This window comes from Entelurus aequoreus, linkage group LG06, assembly GCF_033978785.1.
Source record: "Entelurus aequoreus isolate RoL-2023_Sb linkage group LG06, RoL_Eaeq_v1.1, whole genome shotgun sequence".
Lineage (NCBI taxonomy): Eukaryota > Metazoa > Chordata > Actinopteri > Syngnathiformes > Syngnathidae > Entelurus > Entelurus aequoreus.
In genome coordinates, this window is record NC_084736.1 from 1,737,722 (window position 1) to 1,751,613 (window position 13,892).

Below are 13,892 nucleotides of genomic sequence, written 5' to 3' on the forward strand. Positions count from 1 at the left end.
GTCTGCTATCCTCAAAGTCCTCCTGGTTGTGTTGCTGCAGCCAGCCGCTAATACACCGATCCCACCTACAACTTTCTTCTTTGCAGTCTTCATTGTTCATTAAACAAATTGCAAAAGATTCACCAACACAGATGTCCAGAATACTGTGGAATTTTGAGATGAAAACAGAGCTTTTTGTATTGGATTCAATGTGTCCGAATACTTCCGTTTCAACTATTGACGTCACGCGCATACGTCATCATACATAGACCTTTTCAAGCGGAAGTTTAGCGGGAAATGTAAAATGTCACTTTATAAGTTAACCCGGCCGTATTGGCATGTGTTGCAATGTTAAGATGTCATCATTGATATATAAACTATCAGACTGCGTGGTCGCTAGTAGTGGCTTTCAGTAGGCCTTTAAGTCACTATTTATTACATTTCTTTAGAATGCTATTAGGTACAATGGTGTACAAATTGAGAAAAGGAAGTGAATAAAAGAAAAAGAAATGGGGTAGGATTAAATAAGTTCTGCTTCTTCCTACTCCTTTTTGAAGAAAAACAGGAGCTTGTGATGAAAGTATCAGGTTGGAATGTTATGCATGTACCAAATAAACTTCAAGCATAAACAATATTTTGCACTAAACATTCTGGACATTATTTCATATTGTATAACAATTGTTGGCCTGCAACATCATTATTAACAATCCATGTTACCTTGTTGGCGTCCAGTTTGCTTTTGTCTACTGGGCTGGAGTCCTTGATTATTTCCACCACCTCATCACCGAACCTCTCTGAGTAGAACTCCTGCACAGCACGCACACACACACACACACACACACACACACGCACGCACACACACCCACACACACGCACACACACACACACAAACGCACACACGCACACACGCACGCACACACACACGCACACACACACGTGCTCAGCAACAACATCTCAGTCAATCACCTTTAGTGCTTTTATTTGTGCTCAACGTGCCTCCAGCCTGTGGGAGATCTCGGCCAACTTGGTGATTGACGGCTCCTTGTAGACAAATTCCTGCTCGTCCAGGTCTCCAAAGTGAGAGCCGTAGAAACCCACCCGGAAGTAAGTTCCAAACATTCTCTGAACACTGGGAGGGAAACATGCATTTGGTATTCATGACACCGGTTATGGAGGCAGCCTGGGACTAGTGTTGTCCCCATACCAATATTTTGGAACAGGTACCAACATTATTTCAATACTTTTCGGTACCTTTCTAAATAAAGGGGACCACAAAAAGTGTCACTATTGGCTTTATTGGAACAAAAAATTTAATTGTACAATAAACATATGTTTATTATTGTCATTTAGTCCTTCAATAAAACGTTGAACATACTAGACAACTTGTCTTTTAGTAGTAAGTAAACAAACAAAGACTCCTAATTAGTCTGCTGACGTATGCAGTAACATATTGTGTCATTTATACACCTATTATTTTGTACACATTATGAGGGACAAACTGTAAAAATGGATTATTCATCTACTTGCTCATTTACTGTTAATATCTGCTTACTTTCTCTTTTAACATGTTCTATCTACACTTCTGTTCAAATGTAATAATCACTTATTCTTCTCTTCTTTGATACTTGACATTAGTTGTGGATGATACCACACATTTAGGTATGGATGTGATACCAAGTAGTTACAGGATCATATATTGGTCATGTTCAAAGTCCTCATGTGTCCAGGGACATATTTAAAGATTAAAGTACCAATGATTGTCACACACACACTAGATGTGGTGAAATTTGTCCTCTGCATACTGACTTTATAAACATAATATACATTTTTAAAAAAACGAAAGATGTTGTGATGCCAAAAAATATCAATGTAATCATAGTAGTATCGACTAGATACGCTCTTGTACTTGGTATCATTATAGTAGTATCAACTAGATACGCTCTTGTACTTGGTATCATTACAGTGGATGTCAGGTGTAGATCCACCCATGGCATTTGTTTACATTGTGACGGTGGTGAGCTATTGTATCCTCCTACGGTGTGTAGTGAAGCATGTTTAGCTATTCCTCGTCCTGCAGTGATAATGATACTTGTAAGAAACTTACTTTATTTGTCGCCATGGAGACCAGGATTAGTGATTTAGAAGTAGCTAAAACACTGTGGATGGATGTTAGCTGCATGTGTTAAAGCAGCTCTTCCTGAGGGTGTTTCAGTGTTATAACTTCACCTTTATCTTGACTTTTTACACCAACATTCTCCCTTTTCTGTCTACACACTGTGTCTGCTTGTAAGTACTCTGTGTGTGTGCGCTGCCGAACATGCTCCTCTGCTCATAAAACCAGCAATGACACGACGTGACGACGATGGGGGCGTGGTGGACTGGTACTTTTCAGAGGCGGTATAGTACCGAATATGATTCCTTAGTATCGCAGTACTATACTAATACCGGTATACCATACAACCCTACCTGAGACAGTCAAAAAAATTACTTGGCTATTTATAAATTGTCGACTTTTAGCCCAGGAGGAAGTCGCAAATGTTGCTCTGGAGAGGGAAGTCTGGGGGTCTTTGCTGGAGCTGCTGTCCCCACGACCCGATTCCGGATAAGCGGTTGAAGATGGATGGATGGATGGACTTTTAGCCTTGTATTTGTTCACACATATATTTATTTCAACAGTCAACTCGTGTTTATTCTTGTTAATTGGTTCCGGGGCTGACAATGATAACTGAATTTCAGCGAAGTAGGAAATATTAATTATAAATTGAATATTTTTCATAGCTGGAGCATGCAAACATGTTTATGACTTTCTAAATACAGTTTTAATGTTATGAGAGACATGAAATAACACCCACATAGTCACATTTACACTCGTTAATCCAATAATATGATAATAGAAAATAAGACATCCTATTCTGTATTGACTTTCGGAGCATGCGAGAAACAAAACAACAAAACACGGCCACATTTGTATCTATGCTAGATGATGGTGATCTTTTTATATGAATGCTACTCATTCCTGTCTTCAGATGGTGCACTGTGTTGACCATGCTTCATCACAAACTGTAGAGCCATGACTCACCACTGTGACTTGTACTCTCCTCTCTGGCCACTAGGAGACAGTGTCATTGCTACACTTTTATTTACAAGGCTCTTCTGGGACAATACATTTGTGCATTGATGTCACAGAGCGCAGTGAGATCCAACCATCACATGTTGCTGGCACTGAGCTGGGGAACTAAGCTTTTGTCTCTGCAGCTCCTTGTGCTTGGAACATGTTACAAAGTGACTGGAAGATGACTGCATTTTTATCCTTAAATGCTTTTAAATGTAAACTGAGAGCGTTTGAAGGAGCCTCAGTTATCTGTAAGTGTTTGACTTGATGTCCATCCTAACATTTTTAATGTGTAACTTTGCTGCCTCTTGGCCAGGACTCCCTTGGGAAAGAGCTTTTCAATCTCAATGGGATCTTTTCCTGGTTAAATAAAAAAATAAACAAACAGGCGGGACTGAGGCAGAGCCAATCGGAGACCACGATATTGAACAGTGTGCTCTGATTGGTTTGATCTCCTCCATTGGCCAATATTACAGTAGTATTCATATTTTTACTTTATATGAATATATACTTTACTTTAAAACCCCCCAGAAAAATCAGCTACGGAGTGAAGTCTCAAACTACGAAACGCAATGTGGCGAGGGACGTCTGTAGTGTGGTATACTTTTTAAACGTGGGTCTCGTACAGTTGTGTACCACACACAGTACAGGCCAAAAGTTTGGACACACCTTCTCATTCAATGTGTTTTCTTTATGTTCAGGACTATTTACATTGTAGATTGTCACATCAAAACTATGAATGAACACATGTGGAGTTATGTACTTAACACAAAAAGGTGAAATAACATGTTTTATATTCTACTTTCTTCAAAATAGCCACCCTTTGCTCTGATTACTGCTTTGCACACTCTTGGCATTCTCTCCATGAGCTTCAAGCACACCTGTGAAGTGAAAACCATTTCAGGTGACTTCCTTTCTGAAGCCCATGGAGAGAATGCCAAGAGTGTGCAAAACAGTAATCAGAGCAAAGAGTGGCTATTTTGAAGAAACTAGAATATAAAACAGTTATTTCACCTTTTTTTGTTAAGTACATAACTCCACATGTGTTCATTCATAGTTTTGATGTGACAATCTACAATGTAAATTGTCATGAAAATAAAGAAAACACATTGAATGAGGAGAAGGTGTGTCTAAACTTTTGGCCTGACTGTATGTCATTTACAGTATGAGTTATATATAGATATACTTCTTTACAAATATACTGAATTTGAACAAATACACATTTCAAACCCTGTACATAAACATGTATGCTCTGATTGCACAGTATTGATGATACACAAATAGGAAGCTGTTTGTTTACGTCTTCTCAATTTAGACTTGGTATTATTATGTTATTGCTACTAGTACTGAAGAGTCTGCCAATGTGGCTGCTGTCACAACATATCAAAGTAGTAAAGAATATACTTCATAGAACTGCTTCTTCTTACTCCTTTTCAAACATGTTGAATTGTGAAACCGTAAAGACGAGATGTACTTGAATGTAACCTCGTGTGCAACTATTACAAGAAATGGAGCACAAGCCTCATGTCACTCACCAGTCAATCACACGGGAGGCGGGACAAGATCATGTGATGAGGAAGACAGAGAATATTGTCAATCACAAACATATGACCAGCAACTGCAAGCCTTAATCCTAAACTAAATTATAAACATATTTGGAAATATTCTGCATAAAAACTCATCACATTTGAGAAATTAATGAGTTACCTCCCATCCTGAGCTCTGTAAAAAACAAAGAACAGAATGAGAAGCCACAAGGAGAAATCATAAGGACGTGATAAGTACAGTACAGTACAGTACAGTAGTACCTCAATTTACCAGCTCAATTGCTTCCATGACTGAGATTATAACTCAGTTCATTGAAATAAATTACAATTAACTTAATTTGTGCTTTCCCCCTCTAAACATCACAATTTGAACATGTAAAATACCTTTTAAAAAGAAAAAACAAACATTTAGATAAGAAATACTGTTTGAAAAACAAAACAATAGCCTGTACTACAGTACTGTAGTTTTATTAGGTAATGTATTAATAATGTAAGGCACATGCGTCAAACTCAAGGCCCGGGGGCCAAATCTGGCCCGCCACATTATTTTATGTGGCCCGCAAAAGCCAGGAAATAATATGCGTTAATAAAATGCTTCATCTTTTCCCACTCAATATATTTGTTGTTTCCCTTTTGACATTATAAAGCATGTACTGCATGCAATTGCATATCTATTAATATTCAATATTATCAAAATCTAAATATTATATTATCATCTATTCCAAAAATACTTTTTGTTAAAATAAAGATGAATACTGTACTTAAATATCTGCTTGACTTATGATTTCAAAACAAATTATCAATCAAATTGTAGACTGTAAAAAGGTCAATAGATTTTACGGTTAAATTCCACCGACTGAGTTTTTGACCGTAAAATCAACTTTGGTACTGTTTTTTTCCATATACAGTAAGACACTAAAACATTAAAAAACAAACAAAAAAACATTAAAACAACAAGATTTTACGGGGGAAAAAAGGCAGCTTTGTTGCTTGAATTTCACGGCTAAAAACAGTGCTATTGTTTCTCCATTCCATTCCATTCTTTTACATGCTGTAAAAAAACACTGCTTTTACTGTCACATTCTGGTGACTCAGCTGCCAGTTTTTAAAGTCAAATGTAAATATTTATTTTGCAGCTTGTGTAAAAAAGATATTGTTAATGTATTATATATTACTCATTGTTAAAAGCGACCTTGTGAGGCAACCATAACTGCCATGTGGCCCTCAATGAAAAGCAGTTTGATGTAAGGCATTTACCTCCTCAAGCAGACTGAAGAGGACTCGAACATTTTTGTTTGCTCCGATTGCTGTCTCATTAGGTACAAAAGGTGAGGGCGTTAACAGTGTCCGTTTGTCTGTCTGTTGGTCGCATTGGGTAATGGTGTTGAGAAAGCTAGTTATGCTATCTCCCACAATCTAAGTACCGTAATTTCCGGACTATAAGCCGCTACTTTTTCCCCTCGTTCTGGTCCCTGCGGCTTATACAAGGGTGCGGCTTATTTACGGCCTGTTCTTCTCCGACACCGACGAAGAGGATTTCGGTGGTTTTAGTACGCAGGAGGAAGACGATGACACAATGATTAAAGACTGACTTTTCATATACCGGTAGGCTGGTTATTTTGATAACGTACAGGCGAGCACTTTGTATTACTTTGCAGCGTTGTATTATTTGTACTCTGCACGAATGCTGTTCGCCATGTCAAAGATGTGAAAGTTTGATTGAATGATTGAAAGATTTATTGTTAATAAATGGGACGCTTTGTGTTCCCAAACAGTCATCTCTGTCCCGACAATCCCCTCCGTGGTAGCAGGAACCCCTATATACTACGCTAATTACACATCAAAACCCTGCGGCTTATATATGGAGCAATCTGTATTTTCCCCTAAATTTAGCTGGTGCGGCTTATAGTCGGGTGCGGCTTATAGTCCGGAAATTACGGTAGTGGGCGGAGCAGAGTGGACGGCGTGGATTCAGAGCAGGTGGGAGCGACAGACTGCCTGGAGCTTAAGGCGAGAAAAGGAAGCCGACCCGTGGGTGGAGGAGCAAGCCCCAGCAGGGCACAGTAAGGACGCCGCCAATGGCTGAAAAAAGTTATGTCCATCTGCAGCTATAAGCCAATGCCAGCGACTAAGACTGGATATTTTTGGGCGGGGTTCACTATACTAACTATTGGTTTGGAGGCTCGTAAGTCAAATTTATGCTCGCATCTTACAGCATTAACAAAATGCTGGTATCTGAAAATAGCTGTAAGTTGAGGTAGCACTGTGTGTATTTCTCAGATGGACTCTACAGCTTACTTGGTTGTAGACTTTGTTGAAGGCGTCCTGCAGCTTCCCGTGGACACCTGCCAGCTTTTTGAAGTCTCTGTTAGCTTCGTGAATGGGGAGAAGAATCTTGTACACCTCGTTTATAGCCTCGTACATGGCAGCCTGCGTTTGGAAGCACAAAGCTGAGGTCAACAGTCGCACTGGTGCCACAGCCAGCGTGTGCTCGGAGAAGGCAGGTGGCACCATGTTGAAAGAGGCAGCTGCTTGCTCCAGGAGGCCCACCAGGCCAGACTCGCTGAAGTACTTCCCAGCACAAATGCCCTCCTCCTCTGGAGAAAGGACATCATCCGATACGGCCGACTCCTCCAGCACATTGGAGGAAATATTCTGAGGAAGAAAAGCATGAGATCAGAATCAGTGCTCACATTTATCTGGGGGTGTTTCCCAGTGCTTACCTGAAAGGTGACACAACCAATTGGCAGGTAGCGACAATCCTCCAGCATGTTGAGGTACTCCGCCACCAGGGCGGCGCTGTGGACCAGACAGTGGGCGGCCTCAGCGTGGTTCCCTCTCTCCGAGTGCTTCCCCGCCATGTTCTGGAGCCACGTGAGGCGCAGGTCTGGGGAGTTCTGGTAGCCCTTCGCAATCCTGATGCAAAAAGAAGGGCCCCATTATGCAAAACCAACTTTTCTTACCAATTAGTACCTGCTATTGTGTATATGGGATCTGTAGAAGTCCCACACATTCATAAATCAAACCGTAGAGCCATTGTGGAGATTTTTATGAAACAATATTGCTTTCCTCCATACTTCCCAGAAACAAGCCGTTTAAAATTTGCCCCATTGGTAATGTTTTTGCCATTGGTGATGTCAGCGGATTATCCATGTATGGTAGAGATTAGTGCTGTCCCCATACCAGTATTTTGGTACCGGTACCAAAATTATTTAGATACTTTTCGGTACGTTTTTAAAATAAAGGGGACCACAAAAAAATGGCAAGATTGTCTTTACTTTAACAACAAATGTTAGTGTACATGAAACATATGTTTATTATTGTCATTTAGTCCTTCAATAAAATGTTGAACATACTAGACAACTTGTCTTTTAGTAGTAAGTAAACAAACAAAGACTCCTAATTAGTCTGCTGATGTATGCAGTAACATATTGTGTCATTTATACACCTATTATTTTGTACACATTATGAGGGACAAAATTAGTTATTAATCTACTTGTTCATTTACTGTTAATATCTGCTTATTTTCTGTTTGAACATGTTCTATCTACACTTCTGTTCAAATGTAATAATCACTTATTCTTCTCTTCTTTGATACTTGACATTAGTTTTGGATGATACCACACATTTAGGTATGGATGTGATACCAAGTAGTTACAGGATCATACATTGGTCATATTCAAAGTCCTCATGTGTCCAGGGACATATTTACTAACTTTATTAACATCATATACATTTTAAAAAAATGAAAGAAGATGTTGTGATGCCAAAAACTATCGATGTAATCATAGTAGTATCGACGAGATACGCTCCTGTACTTGGTATCATTACAGTGGATGTCAGGTGTAGATCCACCCATGGCATTTGTTTACATTGTGACGGTGGTGAGCTATTGTATCCTCCTACGGTGTGTAGTGAAGCATGTTTAGCTATTCCTCGTCCTCCAGTGACGAGGAATGAAACATACTTTATTTGTTGCCATGGAGACCAGGATTAGTGCTTTAGAAGTAGCTAAAACACTGCCGATGACGGATGGACTTTAGCCGCTAGCTAGCTAGCTAGCCATGTGTTAAAGCAGCTCTTCCTGAGGGTGTTTCAGTGTTATAACTTCACCTTCATCTTGACTTTTTACACCAAAATGCGTCCATTCTCCCTTTTCTGTCTACACACTGTGTCTGCTTGTAAGTACTCTGTGTGTGCGCGCTGCTGAACATGCTCTTCTGCTCGTAAAACCAGCAATGACACGACGTGACGACGACGGGGAGGGGCGCTGGGGGGTGGTGGACCGGTACTTTTCAGAGTCAGTATAGTACTGAATATGATTCATTAGTATCGCGATACCATACTAATACCGTACAACCCTAGTAGAGATTTACCCAAAGTGCTTTGCGCGAGTCCGCCATTGTGTCTAGTCAATAACCGCCTTCTCTTTTGCTATCCGCTCCTTGTGGGGCAGACTGGCTCGTACGTGCACATACATCCTCCGTTGTCGCCATTTCTAATACGAAGTAGCGTGCAGTTCAACCTTGATCTGTCAGTAGACTTGTCATGAAAGCGCTAAAAACGACAAGGTAAACAAGAGTCCAGAAAATGGGGCATTTTGAATAGACGGTCAGAAAGTGGCTTGAAAACGGTCTGCAAAACATAATCTGTGCAAAACTTTGAGCAAATAACCACAATTACATGTTATGTAGGACACAAGTGAGTGTTTCATAGTGTGACCTCTTTAAATGCCAGACAGATTGATTTTAAGTGGATGCAAATGTATGTACCTGTACATAAGATCAATTAGCATCTCGGGATCCTGCTGATGCTCTTTCATCTTCACAGTGTCGGTAAGAATCATGTGCAAGTTGAACACTAGATCCTGGACCTGCAAAAGCACCACATGGCAAATATGTTGTTACTGTAATTGCGTCATCAGGCCAGGCCACACAGTACTACTAACAAGTCGTTATGCATGCCTGATCTGGGAAGGGGGTGTCACGGAGCTCCACGTCCTCCTCGGCGTAAGTCAGGATGGTCTTGAGAGAGCGCCGGAGATGCTCCTCATTGAAGTTCTGCGAGGTTCCCACCAGTGACGATAGCGACATTGTGACCTGCATCTTCACTCGAGCAAAATTCTGATGCAAACCCAAAAATGACACCATTTTAACAAGAGTCCCTTAGCCATTGTCAAGCAAATGGGATCATCTTGACTGACATTTCCGATCTCAAAGTTTTGCCTCATGAGCAGGTAAAGGGAGGCGGAGGCGTGACTTCTGACGGAGGCGATGCTGCTGCTGCAGTGTCGCAGCAGACGCAGGCACAAGTCGGCACAAAGCTCCGTGTCCTCCTCAAACAGCATCTCTGGAAACTGTACACAACACTTTAGCTTCCGTGCCCTTTTTAGGCTGGCATTTGTTAATACAGACCATTTAGCAAAATGTTGCACAATAAAAATGATAAGAATTTGGCTTTTAAAATCAACTGTACTGTGACATGCTCACGAAAATGTACCTTGAAGACAAGAGCTCTTTGTGTAGTGAAGCAGTGCTGCAGGAAGAGGGCACTCTGGTTGCCTGCCATGCTGTGGAGAAGAACTCTCAGCACGCCTCCTAACACACTCTCCTTCAGCTCTGATGCCACCACAGTCTTGAAGATGAAAATCAACAAGATTAACACAATATCAGAAGATTATGAAGTACAAACTACAAAAGCAGTGAAGTTGTCACGTTGTGTAAATGGTCAATAAAAAGAAAATACAACAAATCCTTTTCAACTTAAAGATATTTCATGTTCAAAAGTGAGAAACTTTTTTTTTTTGTGCAAATAATCATTAACTTAGAATTTTAAGGCAGCAACACATTGCAAAGAAGTAGTCACAGGGGCATTTTTACGTGCACTTGCCGATGGAGATGTCACGTTATCCATGGGAAAATGCATTTTTAGACAATACGATTAGCCCTGCCTGAGGAGACTCCGAGAGTAACAAGCGGTGGAAAATGGATTATAAAGGACAGATTTTTAAAAAAGTTTAAGTTGGGACTTTCCACGGGTCGTATTTTGGGGAGCCCTGATGTAGATAATGAAAAGTAGTTAGATGAATACACCTTGACTATAATCTCCAGTGTGTCCAACACAACTAGGGAAGCCTCTGTAGACAAGTTTCCATCCACCACAGTCTCCTGCTCCACTTCAGCCTTAGTCCTGGTTAGAGGTTTAAAAGATCAGCTATGGAAATACCATGAAGTACATCAAAATGTATTCAATGTGGAATTCATGTTTACATACTTGTCCACCCTGTCTGTGTTTTGTTTCCAGTGAGTGACATTCTTTCTCCACCTGACGTTCTCCTGGCTGCCATAGGGACTCCTTTCTGCAGTGTCAACACATCCTTTCAATCAACACGTTTGTCACAAATGCGTGCTTTGCAGTGCCAGCGCGCTTTACCTCGGCAACGCCGCACCATCTCCTGACGAGCGCCGATGGTACCGAGGATGGCCTCCTCCAGACGCGCTTTCATGTCCTGCGATTTCTTAAATGTCAAGCTGTTGATCCTCTCCAGAGACTTCTTCCCCTGCAACAACAACATGCCGTTCAGACACAAGAAGCATCTGGACGTCAGTCATAAAAATAAAAAAAAGGGGGGTCTGTCTGCTTATTGTACCTTGTACTCAAAGCAGGAGACACAGAGATGCAGTAGCTCCAGCAGGCGGTTGATTTGCTGCACCGACAGATAGGACACCCAGCGCTCCAGGAGAGCGGGCTCGGCATTCTTCAGCACCCACAGAAAACACACCAGCAGAGTTCGGCTGCACTCGGCGGACAAGCAGCTGCCCTGGCGCCCGGCCTGGAAAGCAAACAACGCACATCCTAAAATCCAACAGAAGGAAAAAGACAGTTGTGTATGGACGGAGAGGTCAGCTGCTCACCACTGTGGGAAGTGCAAACTGGCTGGCCTTGGTGTGATGCATGGGGGAGCCGGCAATCGCCATGGCAACAGACTGACTGATAGTGTTGTTACCGTCTAAGTCTGCATCGTCGGCGTGGGCTGAGACGTGGCGCACTCGAGACAGAGTGGAGTCTGCAAAGAAGCAAGAAAATAAAAGACGCTCTCTAAGGAGCAATACTATCAACAGTGGAGAGCTTCTGACACATTTGGAGATTAAAAAAAAAAGAAAAAAAAGAAGTCGCTGACCTGAAAAGTCATGGAGTTGATGCAGGGTTTCCATGACAATGGGGATGAGAGGCAGGTAGAGCTGAGCGATGTGGGCTCTGACCTGAGGGTCGCTGTAGCGAGGATCACAATCATGGCTGCACAGCAGCGAGTGAACGGCACTAATAGCTTTTTTATGAAGGAAAAACACCCTGTGGCACAAACAAAACACATTTCATGTCTTTCTTGCACAGCACAAAGACCATTTGGCATACAACACCATGAGAATAGCTGTTTTTATTTGAGCAGGAAATAAAGGATTACCCTTCTGCTTCCGGATCAAGGATGAGCGCGAGCTCGCTGAGGAGGACGCCGGACAGGAAGTGCTGCTGCCGGAAGGGAACGGAGAGCTCAAACATGGTCGCCACACCCTGGTCTTGCGCCATACTGGAAAATGCTGAACTCTACTCATGCAACGAGAAAAGAATGAGACAGAAGCAACTCAAATAAGCAACATGGTTAGTGGCTGTACCTTGAAACATTAACTGCATGCATTCTATAATTGTAACCAATATATATATAAGAATATATTACTGCATTAGTAGTTCTCAAAACCAAGCATTAGAGTCTTTATCATAGCACTTTTTTAATAGTGCTCTTGTTCCAGATACCTGTGAGGTGGTGGAGGATGTGGAAGGGGAAGGTGAAGCCGGGGGGCTGAGGGTGGAGCAGGGCAGGTTGAGGACAACGTAGTGCTCGTGGCTGCAGACGATCCGCATAAAGTCCATCCGCAGAGCATTCAGAGAGGTGGGGTTCGGCGTCATGTGGAACTTGTTACTGATCTGAGCCGGGAAAAATACGACTAAAGACACGGTGGCAAGAGCAATGCAAAAAAACAAAAAAAGGACCCAAAAAGCCTGTTTGTGTACCTGTTTGTAGTAGGAGCGAATGAGGTTGAACACAAAGCCTCGGTCCATGAGAGACAGCAAGTCATTGAGGAAGAAGGCCAGACTGTTATTTAGTCTCTCCACAAGCTCCACATCCTGACAGACACAAAAGGAAAGGTAGATGGTAAAAAGTATTATGTGGTTTGGTTAGTGTTCACACATGTATTTTTGTCAGCGGACTAATTAATGCTGTCACTTAACGAGCTGTGACGTGTCCATTGTCCTACGTGTTGTTTTCCTAGAGAGGGATTATTACTAGTTGACATCTTACGAGCTGAGATGAAATGAAGAAGACAATAAATTGCATAAAAATGTCAAAAAGGTTCCCATAGATGTCCTGTAAGGAGCGTTTCTGATGACTTGACTGAATTGTAATGAGCAACACTTTGCTGAAAAGTCAAGTATGTTTACCTACAGGCTTCATGCTTACATTGAATCTTTCTTTTTTCCCCTTTTTTACTCAGCTTTCTGTTCGCCTGCTTTTGCTCTCACTTACTTGGTGTCTTCATATTCGGTGTTTTGGCGAGGCCTACGTTCACATTTGAACCGATTCTCGCTACCTGGAAGTCAATACTGGTACTCAACTGTATCCATTTTTGGCACGTTTGTGTGTGTTAAAAAATGTTAATTGTTTAATAATAAAATCATTTTCTTTTAATTCAACATTGACAATATGCTGACTATGATAACTGTGCCGTCCAGTTGTGATGTATTGTTTTCTTACATTGTGAGGCTCATTTGCAAGTATTATATAGTTTGCATGCAGTTGCAATCCCAGGACTAGAGATGGCAGTAGTGTATAGTCTACAGTGTTGCCATGCTTTATTTTTATATACAGTACATTCTGGGTGTCTTATTCATTGAAAAACAGTGAAATTCCTTTCCGGTTTTTGGGGTGGTCTGTCTCAATATATATACATATACTGTATATATACTGTATAAATATATATACACACACACACACACACACACACACACACACACACACACACACACACACACACACACACACACACACACACACACACACACACACACACACACACACACACACACACATATATATATACGGTACAGGCCAAAAGTTTGGACACACCTTCTCATTGAATGTGTTTTCTTTATGTTCATGACTATTTACATTGTAGATTGTCACATCAAAACTATGAATG

General features: G+C 41.3%; 1 protein-coding gene across 3 annotated transcripts in view; it reads right to left on the reverse strand.

Annotated features, from left to right (window-relative positions):
- LOC133651715 (dedicator of cytokinesis protein 7-like) overlaps positions 1–13,892 on the reverse strand; it is an 81,395-nt gene that overhangs the window by 13,211 nt on the left and 54,292 nt on the right. For all 3 annotated transcript variants that reach the window (XM_062049768.1, XM_062049767.1, XM_062049769.1), the window contains 19 exons: positions 12,706–12,819; positions 12,448–12,618; positions 12,101–12,240; positions 11,819–11,988; positions 11,553–11,704; positions 11,288–11,470; positions 11,071–11,197; positions 10,912–10,996; positions 10,731–10,827; positions 10,138–10,272; positions 9,842–9,994; positions 9,603–9,761; positions 9,411–9,511; positions 7,362–7,554; positions 7,150–7,293; positions 6,937–7,068; positions 4,799–4,813; positions 976–1,101; positions 697–786 (listed from right to left, as the gene is read on the reverse strand). In XM_062049768.1, the coding sequence (XP_061905752.1) occupies positions 697–786; positions 976–1,101; positions 4,799–4,813; positions 6,937–7,068; positions 7,150–7,293; positions 7,362–7,554; positions 9,411–9,511; positions 9,603–9,761; positions 9,842–9,994; positions 10,138–10,272; positions 10,731–10,827; positions 10,912–10,996; positions 11,071–11,197; positions 11,288–11,470; positions 11,553–11,704; positions 11,819–11,988; positions 12,101–12,240; positions 12,448–12,618; positions 12,706–12,819 (2,487 nt within the window). The remainder of the gene's footprint in view (positions 1–696; positions 787–975; positions 1,102–4,798; positions 4,814–6,936; positions 7,069–7,149; positions 7,294–7,361; positions 7,555–9,410; positions 9,512–9,602; positions 9,762–9,841; positions 9,995–10,137; positions 10,273–10,730; positions 10,828–10,911; positions 10,997–11,070; positions 11,198–11,287; positions 11,471–11,552; positions 11,705–11,818; positions 11,989–12,100; positions 12,241–12,447; positions 12,619–12,705; positions 12,820–13,892) is intronic.